Source organism: Physeter macrocephalus, chromosome 1 (genome assembly GCF_002837175.3).
Source record: "Physeter macrocephalus isolate SW-GA chromosome 1, ASM283717v5, whole genome shotgun sequence".
NCBI classification, from domain to species: Eukaryota; Metazoa; Chordata; class Mammalia; order Artiodactyla; family Physeteridae; genus Physeter; species Physeter macrocephalus.
This window is the reverse complement of record NC_041214.2, coordinates 76,159,134-76,184,744: the sequence shown is the minus strand read 5'-3', so window position 1 is coordinate 76,184,744 and position 25,611 is coordinate 76,159,134. Positions and strand designations below refer to the sequence as shown.

At 40.5% G+C, this 25,611-nt stretch overlaps 2 protein-coding genes across 2 annotated transcripts in view; one reads left to right on the top strand and one right to left on the bottom strand.

Annotated features, from left to right (window-relative positions):
• The window catches only part of MCF2L2 (MCF.2 cell line derived transforming sequence-like 2), a 251,845-nt gene that overhangs the window by 130,390 nt on the left and 95,844 nt on the right, over positions 1-25,611 (top strand). Inside the window, exons 11-14 of the mRNA XM_024124235.3 lie at positions 687-878; positions 3,132-3,323; positions 19,635-19,812; positions 24,607-24,698. Of these exons, the coding sequence (XP_023980003.1) occupies positions 687-878; positions 3,132-3,323; positions 19,635-19,812; positions 24,607-24,698 (654 nt within the window). The remainder of the gene's footprint in view (positions 1-686; positions 879-3,131; positions 3,324-19,634; positions 19,813-24,606; positions 24,699-25,611) is intronic.
• The window catches only part of B3GNT5 (UDP-GlcNAc:betaGal beta-1,3-N-acetylglucosaminyltransferase 5), a 133,472-nt gene that overhangs the window by 74,228 nt on the left and 33,633 nt on the right, over positions 1-25,611 (bottom strand). The gene's annotated exons all lie outside the window — the stretch shown is intronic.

Sequence of the window (25,611 nt, the reverse complement as noted above, 5' to 3'; positions counted from 1 at the left end):
CGCGGAGCGGCTGGGCCCGTGAGCCATGGCCGCTGAGCCTGCGCGTCCGGAGCCTGTGCCGCAACGGGAGAGGCCACAACAGTGAGAGGCCCGTGTTACCGCAAAAAACAAAAACAAAACAAAACAAAAACATATTTCTTAAGTCTCATGATCCCCCCCGTAGGGTTGCCCAAACCAGATCTTTACCATTTTCTCAACCTCAGCTTACTCCCCACTCTCCTCAGGGCCACTCTTTGTCCCTTTTCCTTTTCCATTCAGTAGACAAGATAATTCAGTCTCCAATTCTGTGCAGTATAATACTTCATGCTCTTCTGCCCTAGAATTTATCACAGTTGTAATAAGTTAATTATTTGTATAATTTGTTTAGTATCTGAGTTCTCCATTGAACTGAAAATTCCTGGCTTGTTAACGCTATATCCTCAGTGCTTAACTCAGAACTCAACAAATATTTGAATGAATGACTTGCTCTTCTTCAGAGTGCAGATGACCCTGGACTAAGCTAGACCTCCTGGGGAACTTGAACCACCCCAGTGCTTTCCCAGGTTCCCCAGCCCCAGTCTCTGAGCCAAAAACCTGATCAGCCTCTCCGTAGCCTCCCTCCAAGTTTGGAGCACACAGTGCCAGGCAAATACCAGCCTCACCATGACTCGGCTACTGATGCTTGGCTGTGGATGTTCACTTTGTAGGAGTCCTTGGAAAAGGCCCAGCTGCTTGCAATAATTGGGGACCAGCTCATCCAAAGCCACCACTATGCAGTGGACTCCATCAGACCCCAGTGTGCAGAGCTCAGGCACCTCTGTGATGACTTCATCAATGAAAACAAGAAAAAACATGACATTTTAGAAAAGTCCTTGGAGTTGCATAGACAGTTGGACAAGGTGAGCAAAACAAAGCTGCGAATATGATGTCTGCAAAATGTTCTGTGAAATAGTCTTAATCATACTTGCCCTCCCTGCCCCTCACCATTCCTGAGATGAGAGGATAAAGTCCTTCATGTGAAAACAATGCTCAAGCGGCATTAAAAACTGTGCAGATTCTAAGTCATAGAGGTATTGAAGGTCAAAAATGCCCCAGTCATCCACCACATCCCATTTGAATAAACTATAAAGCCCATGTCCTCTGTGTGGACCCAGACTTAAAGCGTGTGTTTTGGCCTGGTCCTGTGGGGCATTTCATGATTCCCCATCAGATGTAAAGAGAACCAAGCACTATAGTTGCAAAGTGCTTCTCCTCATGTAAAGGCATCAGATTGTGAACCCTTTTGAAGAAGCCTAAGTAATAACAACCATTATACACGCCTACCATTTACTGAGCACCTACTATGTTCCTACCAGGAGCATAATTATGTCATCTATTTAATCCTCAAGACAGCCTATGAGGAGGATATTAATGGCCTCATTTAACAGAGACAGAAATTGATATTCAGCATAGTTAAGTCAATGGGTCACAACATTTAGTACATGAGGTGAGCTTGCTATAATTGCAGATTTCCTGATGTGCCGCTCTGGAGACTCTGATTTAGTAAGTGTGGGATGATGCCCGGGAATCAGTATTTTCCTCAAGTGCCCAGGTGATTTGGTGCAGGTAGTACATGAACAACACTGAAAAACCCTGGGGTAAAAGATTGCCCAAGACCACACATGGGGTAAATAGGGGATCACAGGTTTGAAGTCAAGACTGCCAAATTCCAAACCCCAGGCTCCTTAGACTAGACAGCAACACTGTATGCAGAGTGCTCGTGGGGAGGGAGCACGGCCCCCGTTGCCCTTCAGCAGTGATCTCTGAGGCAAGTGCCAATCAGCAGGGGCTGTGACTTCTGGAGCCTTCTCTGTCAGCTGTTCCCAGGCATCAGAGAGCTCACCGCTGTGAGTCAGCATGCTCCATTTCCACAATTGTTTCTCTCCGATAGCTGGGGGCACCCACCCAGGCTGTTTACATCATCCCACTGCCAAAGGGATTTTAGTGTCAAGGAAATATAGCTGTTCCAGAAGCAAGTGGCTCAGAAGGGCCTGCCAGAGATAATAGCCTAACACCGATCTGTGGACTGCGTGTGTGTGTGTGTGTGTGTGTGTGTGTGTGTGTGTATGTCTCGGAGAGTGAGTAGCTGCTGTGACTCTGCAGAAGACCCCAGCTTAGTGTTTTCTGCAGATATAGGCATGATGTTTAAAGAGAAAGTTTTCACAGTGTATATCAAAGCATAAAAATGGATGGGAATCATCCATTTTTAAATATCTTTATGATTTTTTTGTTATTCTAAAAGTAGTACACATTCAGTGTAGGTAGTTTAGGGAAAGTAAAGACAAATTTAATTTGCCTGTAATTTTCCCACTGAGAGATAACTACTTTAGAGAGCTCCCTTTTGGTCTTTTTTCTCTGTACAGTTATTTTACATAGCTTTTCAGGTCACAGGGTAAATGGAAATGCAGATGTACTTTCAAGGGCAGCTTTTTTTCATACAAATATTCAGACAGCACAATGGCCCCTGTCTTTCTCTAAGTTTTTTAAAAATTGAATTGTTAGAATTCATTACTTATCTGCTTTCATTCCAGCATTCTGGAAAGTTTAAGTACTGCTGTTCTGAGCTAAAAGCTTTGCATTCTTAGATGCTTCCCTTGGAAAGACAAGCGCTAATAAATGCAAATATGGACAGAGGACAGTGGTGTTCTTGTTAAAAGAGACATTCCCTCTCCCAGGAAGGCCAGGTCTAAAGCCTCAATATTTACTCTGTGCTCTTGTAACCAATTAGGATGCAGGAAATTGGCCTAGTGGGTGAACCCAAAAAGCCACTGGTTGCATTTCTCTATGGTTAGACCAAACGTAGAAATACTCAACTCTCTCCTCTTAGAGATGTGGCAATTACTGTCAGTGGAGAAAAGAAGAATGCTTATATGATTTATTTTTTGACTAAGTGACTTCCTTGAAAAGTATGCAGATGTAAAATTGATTTGGGCTTGTCCACCTCATGGTTATATGTATAGTGGTTGGACCTCTAAACTTGATGCTGTGCCATGACAATTCCTTGTTGTCTCAGAATCCTTGTAGACCCCATATGAGCTTGGACCGCCTGAGGACTGTGGTGGCTGAGTTGTGGGCAGGCTAACTGCAAAGGGCACTGTGTTTCTTTCTAAAAGGTCAGCCAGTGGTGTGAAGAAGGAATCTACCTCTTGGCTTCCCAAGCTGTAGACAAGTGCCAGTCCCGAGAGGGGGTTGACATTGCCTTGACTGACATTGAGACATTCCTGGGCACAGCGAAGGAGTACCAGTTGCCCAGCCCCAACGAGTTTTACAACCAGTATGAGCTGATGCTCACTCTTGATGTAAAGGTAACGTTTCTGAGTTATTTTGATCCTGTGGTTGGGAAAGGGATGTAGGGGGACTTTGCCTGTTGCCCAAGAAAATCTATGTAGGATGTACTGAGCAGATTAACTGGCTCTTGAGCCCTCAGGTGGCCTCTTAGACTCCTGGTTTGTGCTTCCTGGCATACTGACCCTTCATGGCCTGATTCAAATATCACGTTCACTCATTCATTTCTCTGCAAATACTTATAAGCATCTCTGATGTATTAGGCACTGTGCTGAATGCAGAGGACACAGTTATGAGCAGAAATAGATGTGGTTCCATCCTTCATGGAACTTACAGTTTATGTATGTCATACAGTTTATGTATGACATTAATAAATATCAAACACAAAACACAAAAATGTGTTGCAAGCTGACACAAATGCTCTGAAGGATGGATTCAGGGTTCTATGGGGTATGTGACAGAGGAACTTGACCTGGATTGGGGGTCTGGGAAGTTCCCTGGGAAAAGTCACTTGAGCCAAGGCCCAGAAAATGAGTAGAGAAGATGGGGGAGGCCTTCCAGACAGAAGGATCAGAGTGTGCAAGGCTGCAGGGCTGAAGGGAGCCTGGCACAAGTGCAGAACCCAAAATTCAGAACGGCTAGAGTACAGAGAACAAGGGAAGAGTCTTTGGGGTGAGATTAGAGAGGTGTAGATGAAGTGTGGCTTCACTGGCCATATGAAGGAGTTTGGTCTTTATTCTGAGAGCTACTGAAGGATTTAAGCAGGGGAATAACTTGATCAGATTTGCATTTTGAGTGGAGCACTGTTCTGTGAAGCCAGCAGAGTTATAGATAGTACACCTTCCTCTTAGATCCACATCACCTTGTATGTACTTCTGCAGAAGGGGCTTTTTTACCTCTTTTGAGTCATGGACCCTTTTGCGAATCTGATTCACATATTTTCAGGGTTCCACACACTCAGAATGATTGAATGGAGTTTGATGTAGGCACTGTTTACAAAGATATGGGCAGAATTTAGGAAACCCAATATCGATGGTGAAGCACCCTGGACTATAAAGAAACAGGGAGCAGTTACCACCCCTAAGCCTGAAAGACAAAGGGGAACCCAAGAAGCACTACAGCTGTGACTGTAAGAGAGGTAGCCAGTAAGATCTGTGGCCTTGGGCAGAGGAATGCAGCCACTGATGTAGAAATAAAGACCCCTACTTTTCTCTCTCCCTCTCAGATTTCCTGGTGGTACATCTCACTAGCCAAATCCAGCTAAAAGCCCATGGGCATCTAGTGAGCCCATCTGATGGAGTCTGTAGAGGTCAGCTTCCTGGGACACAGAACAGTATAGAGAAGATATGGTGGGGAGCAGACAGGGAATACCCAGCATATATAACTTTTTATGATTAATTTTAGGGGACACCCTGAAGTCCATCCATGGATCCAGGCTAAGAGACTTTGCTCCAAAATGATACATAACAAACTGTATTCTAGTTATTTATTTTTAATGTCTGTCTTGTCTGTTACACTGGGAGCTGCCGTGAGGCAAGAGCCTCACCCATCTCTGTGTCCCTGTGCCTAGTCTGTGCCTGGTGTCCAATCCGTGTTTGCTGAAAAAGTGGCAGGTGGCAGAGTGGGCCAAATACAGTGGGGGCAGCTTGGTGTGGGATTGTGCCTCAGTGATGTTCTTTCCCTGACTCTTCCCAGTGAGTTTTGGCGGTAAGATGTGATCTTGAGGTGGTACTGGGGGTGGTTAGGCAGGTCTACCTTCCCCTGACTTAGGGACCCTTCTACTTCGCTGCAGAGAGGACAAAGAGAAGGCCCATCTGGTGTGTGTGCTATATTGTAGACCCAGGATTGGTAGCCTCATATCATATTCCTAAAGCAGAACAGTCTCACTCAGCTCCATATCCATTAGCTCCTCAAACAAGTGTATCAGGTCAACCAGGGAGACTTGTGGCCACAGCTGCCATTTTGGCCAACATCAGCAAACTTCCTGACCACACCACCCACCAGGAAATAAATAAAACTTAATAAACCACCTCTGGGAAATAGGCAGAAACATGGAGGAAGGAGAAGACCAGAAGAAATATTTATTTTAAAAATCCAAAATGGACCAAAAAAATCCCCCAAACCCATCTTTTCTTCTTTTGGTTTGGAGTAAAATTCTAGATTATAATATTTAAATATCCTGTTGTGTCAGAGTTTTGTCCACTGAGGAGTAATGACTTGGTTGTCAAAACTGGTACTCTATACATATAAAAATAATCCTAGTTATATGCATATACACACATTGGTATAGACACATGTATCTCTTGGGCAGTTGATGCCAGGCATAGAAACAATGAGACTCCTACTATCAATGAGCACACCCACCACTGAGATCTTGGTTTCTTATACCATTCTCCAATAGAAGAGAACAGGAGAAATGTCTGTATCTAGGACTGGGAAAGGAAGTATACAAAATGATCCTAGAGAGGGAGATCAAGATGGCAGAGTAGGAGGATGCAGAGCTTACCTCCCCCAACAAATACATCAAAAATACATCTACAAGTGGAGCAATTCTCACTGGAAACAAACGAGACTGGCAGAAAGACACTTACACAACCAAAGCTGTAAGAAAGATCCACATGGAATCAGGTAGAAAGGGAAGAAAAGCAATCAGGTTGGGACCACACCCCTGGGAGGGGACACAGAAGAGGAGGGGAGTTACACAGGTTCAGAGATGCTCCCTGAGGAGTGAGCAGTTTGAACCACATATTGGGTGCCCCAGCCCCAGGGTCTGACACTGGGAGGACAAGTCCCTTTAGCTGGTTTAAAAACCAGTGGGATCAAACAATACATAAAAAAGATTATACATCACAATGAAATTGGATTCATCCCACGGTCACAAGTATGGTTCAACATATGCAAATTGATCAATGTGATACACCACATCAACAAAAGAAAAGACAAAAGCCACATGATCATCTCAATAGATGCAGAAAAAGCATTTGATAAAATTGTACATCCATTCATGAGAAAAACTCTTACCAAAGTGGGTATAGAGGGAACATATCTCAACATAATAAAAGCTATTTATGACAAACCCACAGCCAACATAATACTCAATGGTGAAAAGCTGAAACCCTTCCCACTAAAATCTGAAATAAGACAAGGATGCCTGCTCTCACCACTTCTATAAAATAAAATAAATAAAAGATATCCAAGTTGGAAGAGAAGATGTAAAATAGTCATTCTATGCAGATGACATGATAATATATATAGAAAACTCTGAAGACTCCACACAAAAACTGCTAGAACTGATAAGTGAATTCAGCAAGGTAGCAACATACAAGATTAACATACAGAAATCTGTTGCATTCTGTACACTAAAAAAGGGAAAGTAAAAAACAATCCCTTTCAAAAAATTGCATCAAAAAAAAAAAAAAACAAACAGGAATAAACCTGACCAAAGAGGTGGAAAGACTTATGTGCTGAGAACTATAAAGCATTAATAAAGGAAATTGAAGATGATTCAAAGAAATGGAAAGATATCCCATGCTGTTGGGTTGGAAGAATTAATACTGTTTAAATGGCCATACTACCCAAAGTAATCTATAGATTTAATGTGATCCCTATCAAATTACCATGACTTTTTTTCACAGAACTACAACAAATAATCCTAAAATTTATATGGAACTATAAAAGACCCAGAATTGCCAAAGCCATCCTGAATAAAAAGAACAAAGCAGGAGGCATAACCCTGTAGACTTCAGACAATACTGCAAAGCTACAGTAATCAAAACAGCATGGTATTTGCACAAAAACAGATGTATGGATCAATGAAACAGAATAGAGAGCCCAGAAATAAACCCACACACCTATGGTCAATTAATCTTTGACATAGGAGGCAAGAATATACAATGGAGAAAAGACAGTCTCTTCAGTCAGTGGTGTTGGGAAAGATGGACTGATGCATGTAAGTCAGTGAAGTTAGAACACTCCCTCACACCATACACAAAAATAAGCTCAAAATGGCTTAAAGACTTAGATGTAAGACATGACACCATAAAACTCCTAGAAGAAAGCATAGGTAAAACATTCTCTGACATAAATTGCAGCAATGTTTTATTAGGTCAGTCTCCCAAGACAATAGAAATAAAAGCAAAAATAAACAGATGGGAGCTAATCAAACTTACAAGCTTCTGTACAGCAAAGGAAAACATAAATAAAACAAAAAGACAACCTACAGACTAGGAGAAAATATTTGCAAACAATGTGACTGACAAGGGCTTAATTTCCAAGATATACAAACAGCTCATACAATGCAATACCAAAAAACAAACGACCCAATTGAAAAATGGGCAGAAGACCTAAATAGACATTTCTCCAAAGAAGACATACAGATGGCCAAGAGGCACATGAAAAGATGCTCAGCCTTGCTAATTATCAGAGAAATGCAAATCAAAACTACAATGAGTTACCACCTCACACCAGTCAGAGTAGGCATCATTAAAAAGTCTACAAATAAAAAATGCTGGAGAGGATGTGGAGAAAAGGGAACCCTCTTGCACTGTTGGTGGGAACGTATATTAGTGCATGCATTATGGAAAACAGTATGGAGGCTCCTCAAAAAACTGAAAACAGAGTTGTCATATGATCCAGCAGTCCCACTCCTGGTCGTATATCCAGACAAAACTCTAATTTAGAAAGATACATGCACCCCAGTGTTCATTACAGCACTATTTACAATAGCCAAGACATGAAAGCAACCTAAATGTCCATCGACAAATAAATGGATAAAGAAGATGTGGTATATATATATACAATGGAATATTACTCGGCCATAAAATAAGAATGAAATAATGCCATTTGCAGCAACATGGGTGGACTTGGAGATTATCATACTAAGTGAAGTAAGTCAGAAAGAGAAAGACAAATACCATATGATATCACTTATATGTGGAATCTAAAATATGACAAATGAACTTATTTACGAAACAGAAACAGACTCATGCCAGCACACACCCCAGCCTGCACCAGGTGCCCACTCTGGCACCTCTTGTTCCAGCACTGCTCCCCTCTGGGGCAAAGGTATCAATGCTGGAGGGGGAAGGGGAGAGCACACACTTAGAACCAGCTCGGACCCAGCCCTCAGGACCTCTGTTCCAGCAATTTGGGATCAGACCCCACACACAACAGGGCAGTGATGGCCACTGAGCAGAGGGGAAGTCCTGCCTCACACCTGGCCCTGGCTTCAGCCCCTCCTTCTCCAGCCCCACCACCTACCAAGATGCTAGCTGCCAGCACACCCTGAGGAAAGATGGGACTTGTGCTCATGTCAGATCCAGCTCTCCCATCAAAGCTGCTGGGAACATGCAGACTATGTAGGGATGCTCCCACAGAGGACAACCCTTCAAGACCAGGATAGATAACTGTTTCACCTAATTTCCTAAAGACAGAAAAAGAAGACAGAGAAATTTGTTTCAAATGAAAGAACAAGGAAAAAACCCTGAAAAAACAACTAATGAAACAGAGATAAATAATTTACCAGATAAATAGTTCCAAGCATTAGTAATAATAATGCTAACTGAACTAGGGAAAAGAATAGATGAACACAGTGGGAATATTAAGAAGGAACTAGAGAGCTTCCCTGGTGGCACAGTGGTTAAGAATCCATCTGCTACTGCAGGAGACATGGGTTCAAGCCTTGGTCCGGAAAGATTCCACATGCCACGGAGCAACGAAGCCCATGCATCACAACTACTGAGCCTGTACTCTAGAGCCCACAAGCCACAACTACTGAGCCCACAAGCCACAACTACTGAAACCCGCATGCCTAGAGCCCATGCCCTGCAACAAGAGAAGCCACCACAATGACAAGCCTGTGCACCACAATGAAGAGTAGCCCCCACTTGCTACAACTAGAGAAAGTCTGCGCACAGCAACGAAGACCCAACACAGCCAAAAATAAATAAATAAATAAATAAATAAAATGTATTTTTAAAAAAAGAAGGAACTAGAAAATATAAAAAAAGAACCAGTCAGAACTGAAGAATACAATAACTGAAATGAAAAACACACTAGATGGAATTAACAATGGACTAGGTGTTACAGAAGAACACATAAATTGTCTGGAAGATAGAATAATGGAAATCACCCAATCAGAGCAGCAGAAAGAAAAAGAAATTTTAAAAAGGAGAAAAGATTAAGAGACCTCTGGAACAACATCAAGAATACCTGCATTCGCATTATAGGGGTCCCAGAAGGAAAAGAGAGAGAGAGAAAGGGATTGAAAATGTATTTGATGAAATTATGGCTGAAGACGTCCCAAACCTGAGGAAGGAAACAGATATCCACATACAGGAAGCAAAGAGGATCCCGAACAAGTTGAACCCAAAGAGACCTACATTAAGACATCAGAATTAAAATGGCAAAAGTTAAAGAGAGAATTCTAAAGGCAGCAAGAGAAAAACAAAGAATGATATACAAGGGAACCCTCATAAGGCTATCAGCTGATTTTTCTGCAGAAACTTTGCAGGCCAGAAAGGATTGGCCATGATATATTTAAAGTGCTGGAAGGGAAAAACCTACAATGCAGGATATTCTACACAGCCAGATTATCTTTTAGAGATAAAGAACTTCTCAGATGAGCAAAAACTAAGAGTTCATCGTTACTAAATGGACCCTAAAAGAAATGTTAAAGGGTCATCTCTAAATGGAAAGAAAAGGCTGCAAGAAGAAGTAAGAATCTATAAGAAAGGAGAAATCCCAATAGTAAAGGCAAATATATAGTAAAGGCTGTGGATGAACCATTTAAATAAGCTAGTATGGAGATTAAAAGACAAAAAAAATTATAAAATCAACTATAACTACAATAAAGAGTGAAGGAGTACACATGAAGATGTAAAATATGGCATGAAAAACACAAAACATGGGGAAGGGAAATTTAAAAGATGTAGCTCTTTTAGAATGTGTTTGAACTTAAATGAGTATACCAGCTTAAAACAAGTAATTATAGTTACCGGTCAACATAGAATGAACCCCATAGTAACCACAAATCAAAACCTACAATAGAAACACAAAAACCTGAGAGAAAAGAACACAAGCATTCCACTAAAGAAAATCATGAAACCACAAGGTAAGAAACTAAAAGAAGAAGGAAAGAACAGAGAAGAACTACAAAAAGAACCAGAAAACAAGTAACAAAATGGCAACAAGTACAAAGATGTCAATAATTGTTTTAAATGTCGATGGACTAAATGCTCCAATCAAAAGACATAGAATGGCTGATCAGATAAAAAAAGAATAAGACCTCTCTATAGGTGGCTTACAAGAGACTCACTTCAGAGCTAAAGACACACAGACTGAAAGTGAGAGGATGGAAAAAGATATTTTGTACAAATGGAAACAAGAAAGCGAAGGTAGCAATATCAGACAAAATGGACTTTAAAACAAAGTCTATAACAAAGGACAAAGAAGGGCATTGTATAATGATAAAAGGATCAAGAATATACACGGGATATAACACTCATTAACATATATGTACCTAGCATAGGAAAACCTAAATATATAAAGCAAATATTAACAGACATAAAGGGAGAATCCCACAATAATACAATAATAGTAGGTGACTTTAACACCCCACTCATATCAATGGACAAAACATCCAGACAGAAAAATCAATAAGGAAACAATACTCTTAAATGGTATATTAGATCAGTTGGACTTAATAGATAGCCAGAGGACATTCTATCCAAAAACAGCAGAATATACATTCTTTTCAAGTGTACATGGAATGTTCTCCAGGATAGGTCACATGCCAGGCTACAAAACAATTCTCAACACATTTAAGAGGATAGAAATTATATCAAGCGATTTTTCTGACCACAGATATATGAAACTAGAAATCAATTACAGGAAGAAAATGGGAAGAACACAAACATGTATAGACTAAACAACATGCTACTAAAAAACCAGTGTGTCAATGAAGAAATCAAAGAGGAAATTAGAAGATACCTCAAGACAAGTGGAAATAAAAACACAACTTTCCAAAATCTATGGCACGCAGCAAAAGCAGTTCTAAGAGTTTATAATGATACAGGACTACCTCAAGAAACAAGAAAAATCTCAAACAACCTAACCTGGCATCTAAAGGAATTAGATAAAGATGAACAAAGCCCAAAGTCTGCAGAAGGAAGGAAGTAATAAAGATCAGAGAAGAAATAAATAAAATAGAGACCAAAAAGCAATTTAAAAGCCTTTATCTAGGGTCATCAAGAAAAAAGAGAGAGGACCCAAGTTAACAAAATAAGAAATGAAAGAGGAGAAATAACAACCAATATCACAGAAATACAAAAAAAAATCATAATAGTATATACTGCAAGCAGTTATATGCTAACAAATTGGACAACCTAGAAGAAATGGATAAATTTCTAGAGGCATACAATCTTCAAAGACTGAATCAGAAAGGAATAGACAATCTGAACAGACCAATCACTAGTAGTGAAACTGAATTTGTAATAAAAATAAACTCCCATCAAACAAAAGTCCTGGACTGGATGGCTTCACAAGGGAATTCTACCAAACATATAACGAAGAGAAAATACCTATCCTTCTCAAACTATTCCAAAAAAAATTGAAGAAGAGGGAGCATTCCCAAATTCATTCTATGAAGCCACCATTACCCTGATATTAAAACCAGACAAAGACACCACAAAAAAAGGAAATTACAGGCCAATATCTCTGATGAATATAGATGCAAAACTCCTCAACAAAATATTAGTGAACTGAATTCAACAATATATAAAGAAGGATTATACACCATGATCAAGTGGGATTAATTCCAGGGATACAAGGTTAGTTCCAGATCTGCAAATCAATCAATGTGATAGCCACATTAACAAAAGGAAGGATAAAACTCACATGATCATCTCAATAGACACAGCAAAAGCATTCAACAAAATTCAACATCCATTCATGATAAAAATTCTCTTCAAATTTGGTATAGAGGGAACATATCTCAACATGTTAAAGGCTATTTTTGAGATTGGCCAAGATGGCATATTAGAAAGATGCTGAGCTCACCTCCTCTCATGAGCACACAAAAATCAGAGCTATTTGTAGAACAGCCATTGAATGAAAAAGACCAGAACCTACAAGAAATGATCTTGTACAACTGAAGACATAAAGAAGGAACCACAACAAGATGGGAAGAAGGGGCAGACTCACAATATAATCAAGTCCTATACCCCCAGGTGGGTGACCCACAAGCTGGAGAATAATTATATTGCAGAGTTTCTCCCACAGAAATGAGAGTTCTGAGCCCTACGTCAGGCTCCCCAGCCCAGGGGTCCTGCACTGGGAAGAAGAACCCCCAGGGCATTTGGCTTTGAAGGTCAGCAGGGCTTAATTTAGGGAGTTTCACAGGACCAGGGAAAGTAAAGACTTCATTCTTAAAAGGCACACACAAAATCCTACATGCTCTGGGACCCAGGGCAAAAGCAGTAATTTGGTAGGAGCCTGGGCCAGACCCACCTGCTGGTCTTGGAGAATCTCTGGAGAGGTGGAGGGCAGCTGCGGCTCACCCTGGGCACATAGACACTGGCTGCAGCCATGCTTGAGAGTTCCTTCTACCACTGGACACTGTTGTGGGTGGGCACCATTGTGGTACCCTTCCTCTAGCTCATTAGCACCAAGACCTGACCCCACTCAAGAGCATGTAGGCACCAGTGCTGGGACTGGCCAAGCAAACTGGGTGGGGACTCAGCCCCACCCAGGAGCAGACAGGCTACCTAAAGACTTCCTGAGCCCACAACCACCTCTAGACATCCTCTAGACATGGCCTTGACTATCAGAGGGCCAAGGCCCAGCTCCCCACACCGGCGGGCAGGCACCTGCCCTGCCCTCCAGGAAGTCTGCTCAACATCACCAATTATTAGAGAAATGCAAATCAAAACTACAGTGAGGTACCAGCTCACACCGGTCAGAATGGCCATCATCAAAAAGTCTACCAATAACATAATGCTGGAGAGGGTGTGGAGAAAAGGGAACCCTCCTACACTGTTGGTGGGAATGTAAGTTGGTACAGCCACTATGGAGAACAGTATGGAGGTTCCTCAGAAAACTAAAAATAGAACTACCATATGATTCAGCAATCCCACTCCTGGGAATACACCTGGACAGAACTCTAATTTGGAAAGATACATGCATCCCTATGTTCATAGCGGCACTATTCACAATAGCCAAAACATGGAAACAACCTAAATGTCCATGGACAGATGAATGGATAAAGATGTGGTACATATAGACAATGGAATACTACTCAGCCATAAAAAAATGGAATAATGCCATTTGCAGCAACATGGATGCAGCTAGAGATTATCATACTAAGTAAAGTAAGTCAGAAAGAGAAAGAGAAATATGATATTCTCTTATATGTGGAATCTAAAATATGGCACAAATGAACCTATCTACAAAACAGAAACAGACTCAGACATAGAGAACAGACTTGTGGTTGCCAAGGGGGAGTGGGGAGGGAGAGAGATGGACTGGGAGTTTGGGGTTGTTAGATGCAAACTATTACATTTAAAATGGGTAAACGACAAGGGCCTACTGTATCTCACAGGGAACTATATTCAGTATCCTGGGATAAACCATAATGGAAAATAATGTAAAAAAGAATGTCTCTATGTGGATAACTGAGTCACTTTGCTGTACAGCAGAGATTGCCACAACATTGTAAATCAACTCCACTTCAATTTTTTTATGAAGGCATTCAAACTGAAGATAATGGAGATAATGGAACTCATATACACTGTTGGTGGAAATGTAAATTGGTGCCACCACTGTGGAAAACAGTGTGGAGTTTCCTCAAAAAACTAAAAATAGAACTTCCATATGATCCAGCAATTCTACTCCTGGATATATGCCCAAAGAAAATGAAAGCACTAATTTGAAAAGATACAATGCACACCAATGTGCATAGCACCGTTATTTATAATAGCCAAGACATGGAAGCAACCTAAGTGCCCATCAACAGATGAATGGATAAAGAAAAGTATATAACGCTGTGTATATATACAGTGTATATATATGTGATATATATACCTATATATATTCCACTATATATATATATATATATAGAGAGAGAGAGAGAGAGAGAGAGAGAGAGAGAGAGTGGAATATTACCCAGCCATTAAAAAGAATGAAATTCTAGGGCTTCCCTGGTGGCGCAGTGGTTGGGAGTCTGCCTGCCGATGCAGGGGACACAGGTTCGTGCCCCGGTCCAGGAGGATCCCACATGCCACAGAGCGACTGGGCCCGTGAGCCATGGCCGCTGAGCGTGCGCATCCGGAGCCTGTGCTCCACAACGGGAGAGGCCACAACAGTGAGAGGCCCGTGAACCGCAAAACAAAAAAAAATGAAATTCTGCCATTTGCAATAATGTAGATGTACCTAGAGTGCATTATGCTTAGTGAAATGTCAGACAGAGAAAGACAAATACTCTGTGTTACCACTTGTATGTGGAATCTAAAAAATAAAAAAGGAATATAACAAAACAAACAGACTCACAGATATGAAGAACAAACAAGTGATTACCAGTGGGAGAGGGAAGGAGAGAGGGCAAGATAGGGTTAAAGGATTAAGAGGTACAAACTATTATGTATAAAATAAATAAGCTACAATGTTATATGTACAGCACAGGGAATATAGCCAATATTTTATAATTACTTTAAATAGAGTATAATTATAAAAATACTGAATCACTCTGTTGTACACTTGAAATGAATATAATATTATAAATCAACTATACTTCATTTTTAAAAAAAAAAAAAAAATGATCCCAGAGCATCTTATAGTGCCAGAAAGCAAGGAGCTGCTCAAAACAAAACAAACCACAATGATGGGACATAGGAGGCAATTGAAAGAGCTCCCTGTGACCAATTCTGGAACAATTTGAGCAACAAAATTCATAAAGTAATACTGGATTACAACTCAAAGTATAAAATAGATATCATGAATCCATTGTGATATAAATACATGATGGAATAAATAAATAAATGGAGGAAAGGAAACTAATCTCCCATACAGAAGAATTCCAAATTATTTATGTAGATACTCTGGCCTCAAGGAGATGGAGCATAACTCCCCACTCCTTAAGTGTGGGTTGCCCATAATGACTTTCTTCCAAAGAGTACAGTGTGGGAAGGAAGAAATAAAAGAGTGACTGTACAGTGGAGAAACGTAACAAATACTATCTCAGCCAGGTGATCAAGGTCAACATCAAGAGTCTAAAGTCATATAGATAGTGTGTACTCTTGATATGGTGTGATGAAAATGACACTTTATTTCTGTGGTCTTCCCCCCCAAAACCCCATAACTCCAGTCTAATCATGAGTAAAACATCATATAAATCCCAACTGAGGGACATTCTACAAAATACCTGACCAATAATCCTCAAAACAGTCAAGTTCATCAAAAAACAGGAAAAGTTGAGAAACTGTCACAGCCAAGAAGAGCCTAAGAAGTCATGACAACTAAATGTAATGTGGTATCCTGGGAGGGGGGAAAGGTACATTAGGTAAAAACTAAGAAAATCTAAGCATAGATTTTATTTAATAATAATTTATTTTAATAATAAAAATAATTGGTTCATTAATTGTAACAAATGTACCATACTAACATAAGATGTTAATCATAGGGGAAATTGAGTGTGGTGTATATGGGAACTCTCTGTACTATTTTTCAATTTTTCTGTAAATCTAAAACTATTCTAAAAAATAAAATTTATATTTCAAGAACAGGTACTCTATGTCTAAAAGATTGAGTCTGTTACATTTAAGACACAGTGATGATCAAAACGACATCAGCAGTTAAACTGTTGTTATAGCAGCCATCCTGTCTCTGTCTGAGGCTCTTCAAAGTGTTTTTTCCTAATACATTGCTATTGTGCTATCCTCTTAGTGCTGCTGTTTTGATTTTTCTCCCTCATTCACTTTCACCACCCAGTCCAGGGAATTAAACAATCTCAGTAGCAAACAGCAAAATTTGATTCTTCAAATATTCATTGGGTACCCGGTTTGCCCTTTATTCTGGGAATCAACAATGAAAGTTACAGTCCCTGTATCAAAGTGCTGGCAGTTTGGTGGAAGACAAACATGTCCCCAGTAAATGCTTCTTAGTCCAAGAGCAGATAGAATGGAAGGGAGTGTGAGGCACATAGAGGAGGCATTGGTCAGCTCAGCCAGGGGAGGCCAGGGTGTTCATAGGAGAGGATGCCTAAATTTAGTCTGGAAGACTAGGTAGGGGTTTTCAGGGAACACAAAGTGGAGGGAGGGGACCTCAGCAGAAGGAACAGTGGTGCAAAGGCAGAGAGGCTGGAAACGAGTATTAGGGAAACTGGCGCATCTGGAGGATGGCGTGTGAAGGGTGGGTACTGGCAGGTGGGACACTGGAGGTAGACCAGGGTCAAGTCATGAAGAGCTCAGAGCTCCCGAATGAGGAGTCTGGACTTTTATCCTGATGCAGCGGAGAGTCCCTGCAGGGCTTTTAAACAGGGAAGTTATATGATCATATTTAATTTTTGAAAGATAATTCTGATTGTGGTATGGAGAATGGATTTGCAAGTAAAAAGAGGAAAGAGGGGAATGCAGTGGTTAATCTTGCACTACCTCCCCCTCATCTGAGTTTAGGAATTTAGGGTCTCTTCTGACTGCCTCATTATTTCCAGAGTTCACCCTGGGGTCTCAAGAGAAACCTGCAAAAGGGCAAAGGTGATCCAAGTCCTGTCTAGCCCGAGTGGTGAGTCACTGGGCTCTAGCATGTGAGACTGACCTCATACCAGGGCTGTCCCCCACACAGCACCAATTTGACAATCATTCATTGAGTCAGATTTCTTGATCTTTGAGCAGTAATTAACACCCATGTCTCAGTTTCCTCAAGCTCATCACTGGACCAGAAGGGCAGAGTAGTAGTGTCTTATCACCATCCCCCCAGAAATACATCACCCTGACATAAGGGAATTTGGCTTTTTTTGGGACTTGGACTCATAGCTGTGTAATCAGAACCTTTAGTCCACGGCACAGCTGAGCTTCCTGAGGCCAAAGGCACATTCTCTGAAGTGACCTTTTAGACACAGACTCTGAGTAGGGGTCAGCAAACTACAGCCTGTAGGCCAAAGCTGCTTGCTACCTATTTCTGTAAACCAAGTTTTATCAGAACACAGCTGCTCTCTTTCATTTATGTATTATCTATCATCTACGAGTGCTTTTATGCTAAGACAGCCAAGTTCGGCAGATTCGACAGAGACCAGATGGTCTGCAAAGCCTGAAATATTTACTATTTGATCCTTTACAGAAAAATTGCCAACCCCTGGTCTAGATCAACACTTTGCAATAGAAATATAATGCAGGACTTCCCAGGTGGCGCAGTGGTTAAGAATCCACCTGCCAATGCAGGGGACACGGGTTCGAGCCCTGGTCCGGGAAGATCCCACATGCCGTGGAGCAACTAAGCCCATGCACCACAACTACTGAGCCTGTGCTTTAGAGCCCACGAGCCACAACTACTGAGCCCGCGTGCCACAACTGCTGAAGCCTGCACTCCTAGAGCCCGTGCTCCACAACAAGAGAAGCCACCACGATGAGAAGCCCGCGCACTGCCAACGAAGAGTAGCCCCTGCTCGCCACAGCTAGAGAAAGCCTGTGTGCAGCGACGAAGACCCAGCGCAGCCAAAAATAAATAAAGTAATTAATTAATTAAAAAAAAATAATGCAAACCACACATGTAATTTAACATTTTCTAGTAGCCGCATTTTAAAAAGTAAAAAACAAGTGAAATCAGTTTTTAATAATGTTTTCTTTAACCTTTGTGCAAAATATTATTAGACCCAGCGCAGCCAAAAATAAATAAAGTAATTAATTAATTAAAAAAAAATAATGCAAACCACACATGTAATTTAACATTTTCTAGTAGCCGCATTTTAAAAAGTAAAAAACAAGTGAAATCAGTTTTTAATGTTTTCTTTAACCTTTGTGCAAAATATTATTTCAACATACAGTCACTATTGTACAATTAATTGTATTTTAACGAGATATTTTATGTTCATTTTTCAAATAAGTCTTGAAAATCCAGCATGTATTTAAACTGACAGTGCAGCTCAATTCAGACTAGCTGCATTCCAGGTGCTCAGTAGCCACATGCGGCCAGTGGATACTGTATGAACAGTGCAGGTCTGCACTCAGACCCTCCAAAGAGTGAGACCAGCCCCAGATTTTGGTGCAGAGGTCAGCCTCAGCAGGGCCTTAGGCTACAGGGGAACAGTTGTTGCATAGTTAACACTCCAGTCCTAGGGATCTTTGCTCTTTCATCAGAAGATGGCCCAGCATAGAGAAGACCTTACTTTTTCCAGTTGCAAACTGTGGCAACCTCCCTTGGTGTGTGCTGAGCCTGTACTTTTGGAATTCGGCATCCTCAGACCACCCTGCGTGGATTATGGTGGTTCAGCTCTTCTAATTTTGGGTCCCTTGTTTGGTGGTTAAAATCATCCACAAGGTGGATGTCAGACTCGGCATGACAAAGAGAAGGCTATCCACTTCCTTGGCCCACCAGAGCTAGAGGGACATCCTGCTGGAAGAAACATATTCAGCTGAATTCAGGCCTTGGGGAAACTCAGGTGAAACAGGTCTTGTTTCTTGTTCTCCTGAACCTCTGCATTAGGGCATATAGTCAGTTATGAGAATATGTTTGAGTTTCATCTTTCCCCTGGTATTTCTTCAGTTTCTTTCTTTCCTACTTATATATAAAGAAGGGGTCTCACAGAATAAAATTTAAATGTGTATCCTTTTCATTACAGATCTTTGTGGTTCCCTTGATCCTGCCTCAGAATTTAACCACCTTTTTCCCCCAGAATACTTAACAGTCTTTTCTCTATCAGGGCTTTTATTCAGGGTACATTTCTTATTTTGAAATCCTCCTGTTTTATAAGTTGGCCTAATGCCGTTCATTCATGGCCTGTGGCATCCTTTTCTACTGTGAATGGATATGGCTTAGTGAACATTTACCCACTCAGCATATATTTACTGAGCACTACTCGGTGCTAGGCAGTGTTTCAGGCATTGGAGATAGAGTGGTGAAAAAGATACAACCCCTGTCAATCAAGTGGGAGGTACAGACTCTTAGAAGCACAATTCTGTACGAGGCGAGATGTGCAATGACCTGCATATAGATGCCCAGAGAAGGGTCACCTGAGGGAGGAGATAGGGAGGTGAGGAGGAGGGGAAGATGGGAGAAAGGGAATGCCTCATGTCCTCAGGCTCAGTGCAGAGTGACCGGCTCATGAACTGCTTTTGTTCCCACAGGCCAAAGCCCAGAATGTCCTGCAGAAGCTGGGTGATGTGCAGGAAATATTTCACAAGAGGCAAATGAGTCTGATGAAACTGGCAGCCAGACAGACTCGCCCAGTGCAACCGGTGGCCCCGCGTCCTGAGCTCTCCCCAAAATGGGTGTCACCAAAAATCCGCCAGCCCTCCACCTTGGGTAGGTTACTTGGGGAAGGAAGTTTTGTGGCTTTATGTTTCATCGATGCCCATGAGGGTTTAGATTATGGTTGCTTAAGATGCATAATGGTTACTGTTTTGACAGATAATATTTAAGATATGGAACAGTACAGGCACTGAAGACTTATAAATTTAGGTAAAACTGAGTGCCTGTATGCCAGGAAAAGCTCACAGTCTAGTAGAAGAATAATATAAATGCACAAATAACATTAGCATAAAATAAACTCCATTAAGGACCTTTAAAAGGCCCATAAGATTCTATTAGCAATGGAGGGGTAAAATTGGTTCTTTGAAAAAAAAAGATGAGTCCTTACACCAATCCTACGTGGTCTTGATTACTATAGCTTACTAGTAAGCCTTGAGATCAGGTAGTGTAAGTCTTCCAACTTTGTACTTTTTCAAGATTGTTTTGGCTATTTTAGGTCCTTTTCATTTCCATATAAATTTTACAGTCACCTATCAGTTTCTGCTGGGATGAATATATAGATCACTGAATGAATATATAGATCAATTTGGGGAGAACTTTTATCTCACCAATGTTTGAGTCTTTCAATTCATGAACGTTATAACATTCCACTTATTTAAGTCTTTTTTAATTTCCCTCAACAATATAGTAGTTTTGAGTGTAAAGATCTTAGGCATTTCATGTTTTTAAAAAGCCCTATATAATAAATTGAACTTACCATATATAACTATCAACAGGAATATATTTCTGTATAGAAATATAATCATATGATCTGTGAATAAGGACAGTTTTACTTCTTCTGTTTCAATCTTTATGCTTTATTTCCCCTTGCCTTATGATGACTGATGGCTGGGACTCTAGTACAATGTTGAATAGAAGTGGTGAGAGCAGACATCCATGTCTTTTCCTAATATGCAGGGGAAAAGTTTATTTTTCACCTTGAAGTACGATGTTAGCAGTAAGTTTTTCACAGATGCCTTTTATAAGATTGAGGAAGTTCCCTTCTATTCCAGTTTGCTAGGAGTTTTATCACGAATGATTATTGAATTTTTCAGATGCTCTATTTGCTGCATATATTGTGATGATCATATTTTTTTCTCCTTTATTGGTTTATGTGGTGGATTACAATTATTTCTTTTTAAATGTTCAAACAATCATGCATTCCTGGGTAAACACTCTTGGGTATGATACATGTGTCATTTGTTGCCTCATGTATTTTATTAAGCACATATTCATAATTATTATGTCTTCTAGATACACTGGCCCTTTTATAATTATGAAATATCTCTCCTTCCCTTCTTATCTTTAGTAAAAGTCCTTGTCTTGAAGTCTATTTTGTCAGATATTAATAGAGCCATTCCAGCTTTCTTATGCTTAGTGTTTGCATGATACACTTTTTCCATCCTTCTATTCCTGTCTATTTTTAAAGTATATTTCTTGTAGACAGCTATAGTTGGGTCTTGCCTTTTAAAAACATGTTAACCTCTGCTTTCTAATTGGAGTGTTTAGTCGATTTTACATAATTTGTAATTATTGATATAGTTGGATTTAGAGCTACTATTTTGTTATTTGTTGTCTATTTGTCTCATATGTTTTTTATTCTTCTGATCTCTTTTTCTGGCTTCTTTTGGGGTAGCCAGTTTTTTAGTATTCCATTTTAATTCCTCTACTGGCTTTTTAACATACATATATAACTTTTTCATTGTTTTTTCCCCAGGTGTTTCTTTTAGGGCTTACCATGTGCATCCTTAATTTCTCACAATCTACTTTGAGTTAATATTGTAGCACTTTATGTAAATACAGGAAATTTGCAAAAGTATAGTTCCATGTGCCCTTTAATCATCCTTTGTGCTATTCTTATCCTAAATATTACATCTACATATGTTATATACCCCAATATTGTGTTATAATTTTTCCTTTAAATAGTCATATATCTTTTAAAGAAATTGGGAGAAAGGAAGAAAAAATGAAAAAAAAAATATAATTATATATAATTTTATATTTTTATTTATATTTATAATTATATATATATATTTTATCTTTACCGTCCTATTCACCATTTCTGGTGTTCTTTTTTTTTTTTTTTTTTTTTTTGTGGTATGCGGGCCTCCCTCTGCCGTGGCCTCTCCCGTTGCGGAACACAGGCTCCGGACGCGCAGGCCCAGAGGCCATGGCTCACGGGCCCAGCCGCTCCGCGGCACGCGGGATCCTCCCATACCGGGGCGCGAACCCGGTTCCCCTGCATCGGCAGGCGGACGTGCAACCACTGCGCCACCAGGGAAGCCCTCTGGTGTTCTTTATTCCTTGTTGAATTACCATCATGTGTCTTGTCTCTTCAGGCTGAAAACCTCCCTTCAGCATTTCTTGCTTTGCAGGTCTGCAACAAATTCTTTCAGTTTTTATTTATCTGAAAATTATGGGGTCTTTTGGTAACTCTCCATTTAGTACAGCTTACAGTCCCCTGTCTCCTACAACATATTAAACTTTTTAGAATTAAAAAGTTGATAACAGTTTAGTGAATTTCTTTCCTGAATTTTTCCACACACATGCATACACATGCACACTCAGACACACTTATGCACACATACCACACAAACACACACAGACATCCTTCTTGGATGTTTGGAAACAGGGCTTGGTTCTCCTGACCTCTCATCTAGTGCTCTTTCCCCAAACTAAATTATGCTCTTTTCGATGACTTTTGCTTCCCTCATTATTATTTTTTTTTAATTTGAGTAAAATTGCTTTACGATGTTGTGTTAGTTTCTGCTGTACAATGAAATGAATCAGCTCTATGTATACCTATATAAAGGATGTACGTTTGTTACAAGTAGACAAAGCAGGAATGATAGATTGTTTCTCAGCTTTTTGAACACAAGATTTCATAGTACATAATGACCCTCCTAGGATCCACAGATCTTTGACATGTCTGAACAGGTATTGTTGACCTTGGTCAGGCAACTAGCTCATTCTGTATAACAATCCTGCACTTTTGTTTTGGAGATTAACCAAGATAGACTATTATATTTCTCAGTGTAAGGAACATGGTCAGAGCTGCTTAGAGACAGGATCTGGAATCTCAGCTCTGACTCTTGGTAGCCAGGTGTCTTGCGTACAACATTCAACCTCTCTGAAGTACATAAGGAACATGAAAAAATTCTTTTGTGGCTCTAATAATAGCTAAAATATACTGAGTGCTTACCATGATCTAAACACTGTGCATACTAACTCATTAAGGCCTCATAACAACCCCGTACTATAGGCTTTCTCATTATTCCGCATATACAGATGAAGAAGCTAAGACTCTTTGATAACGTATGCTTCATGTGTGGAAGAGCAAAACTTGAGTGCTGGCAGGCTCCCACGTCCCTGCCTTTAACTTCATCGCTGTACTTAGCGTTAAGGGAAGGTGCTTCTCAGTCATGGGTGTTGCCAATTAGTGTATGCATTTCCAGCTTCCCGTTATTATGCCTGGAATTACTCAGGTTACAGAGATCCTGTAGAGAATGAGGAGCCCAGTGGATTGTCCATTGTTATAAAATAGCTTCAGTGGTCACATAACCTGGGGCAGCAAACAGTGCTTCACTACAGATTTCAACATAACATGTATGGAAAACCCACAGAAAGCCCAAGCTGCTTCCAGTTGTCTCACAGAACTTGAGGCTTGGGAGGGGCCTCTGGAGGCAAGACAGTCAACCTCCAACAAGTCTACCACAGATAAGCATCAGGGTGATATTGGTGGCACTAGCTGGATGACATTTTGGCCATAGGACCCAGAAATGCTCGTATCCTATCCTGGATTAATCACAAGTATCCCGTGAGTTTCCCAAAGAAACTGTATATACAAGGGTGGTGATGGTGACAAGAATTCAAGTTACCACTTACTCATTAGTCTTGTAGCCATCACCCCCAGTGCAGCCCTCTGGTAAAGCTGGGTTAGAAGCTTCAAGCATAACCAGGGCTTCTCCTACCCAAATCCCAATCTTACTGCCAAATGGCCATGGAGCTTGAAGAAGGGTATCTCTCAGGTGTCTGAGAGCCCTGTGGGAAGGAGAGGAGGGAGGGAGAATGATTGAGAGGAGAGAGCAAGAGCAAGGCTGCCCAATTCCCTCTAGACTCAGCTGATTCTTCACACAGTCATCCTGTCCACTAAAAATACAGTTGCATCAGTTTTGGAATGCAACTGTTAGATCATCAGATTAGCAACAATTTCTGCCTAGGGCAGACATGGACATCATTCCCTTATATAATCACAGTGTGTTTAAATGGTAAGATTTTAGTATTTTTCAAATTTTCTGTAATAATCACAAATTAATTACCTGTATAATGGAAAAAATATACTCAATAGAATGTGGTACCTAGAATTGAATCTTCTAATCCAAGAACATCAAGTACAATTTTATACATTGCAGATGATTAATGCTAAATATCAGGGCATTAAAAGAATCCATGAAGTCTGGAATAGTTAAGGAAGATTTCATGAAGAAAATGACTTTTTAGCTGGGCCTTAAAATTGGGAATGATGGAAACTCTCATTTTTACCACATTACATTTACTGATTTGTTGTGGTTTGATGTTTCCTGTGGTGTTGAGTGTGACTTTTTTCTCTTTGAATCAAGTGCCTGGGATCAAGGATTCTTTCTTTTCTGCATCTCTCCTTCACCTCCAATTTCATCTACTACCTTGGAAATCACTGTAGCAGCTCAATGAAGCTTTGTTAATCAACTGCATCAACATGGTCCAAGTCAGGCTAAGTGCTCTGAGTTATTTATAAGCAAAATTAATGGCAGGTTTTCTTTGTCTCTCCAGCTCCTCGTCAGAAAACATCTGAGGAACATTATGTGGAGACGGATTTAAACACTGTGGAAAAGGAAGATGATGAGACTAAATTTGAAGTCAAGGTATGATCACCTTTCCTTTACTGATAGAAATTTCTGACATGATATAAGATTGCTGCCATAATTATCAATAAACCAATAAATTGTGTTTCCCTATTTCATACCTACCATCACCTCCAGAAGATGTGCCCATAAAGGCACGTAGCACAGACTAGTGCTCCCAAGAGATGAGGTTTGTAGAATTTCATCCTTTCCTTTCTTCTTAATTGCAAATAGAAACCAAAAGCTCTTTGGTCATAATGTACATAATTGTTGGTAGATATTGTTTTATTGAAGGAAAAGTCATTTTATTCATTCCTATAATCTGACTTCATATTTAAAATTGGTGTATGGTTTATATATAAAAAGAACATGACAGGGCTTCCCTGGTGGTGCAGTAGTTAAGAATCCACCTGCCAGTGCAGGGGACACAGGTTTGAGCCCTGGTCCGGGAGGATCCCACATGCCATGGAGCAACCAAGCCTGTGTGCCACAACTACTGAGCCTGCGCTCTAGAGCCCACAAGCCACAACTACTGAAGCCCGCATGCCACAACTACTGAAGCCCGTGCACCTAGAGCCCGTGCTCTGCAACAAGAGAAGCCACTGCAATAAGAAGCCCACTCACCACAACGAAGAGTAGCCCCCACTCGCTGCAACTAGAGAACGCCTGCGTGCAGCAACAAAGACCGAACGCAGCCAAAAATAAATAAATAAATAAATAAATTTATCAAAAAAAAAAAAAAGACAAAATTACATACAGCTACACACACACACACACACACACACACACACACACACACACACACGCACGCATATATAGCTGGTGAACTCTGAATAAGCATTGTGGATTGTGCCAAAGTCATTTTCATGCTTTTGATACTATACTCTAGTTGCGTGAGATGTTAATGTTGAAGGAGGTTGGGGGAAGAGTACAT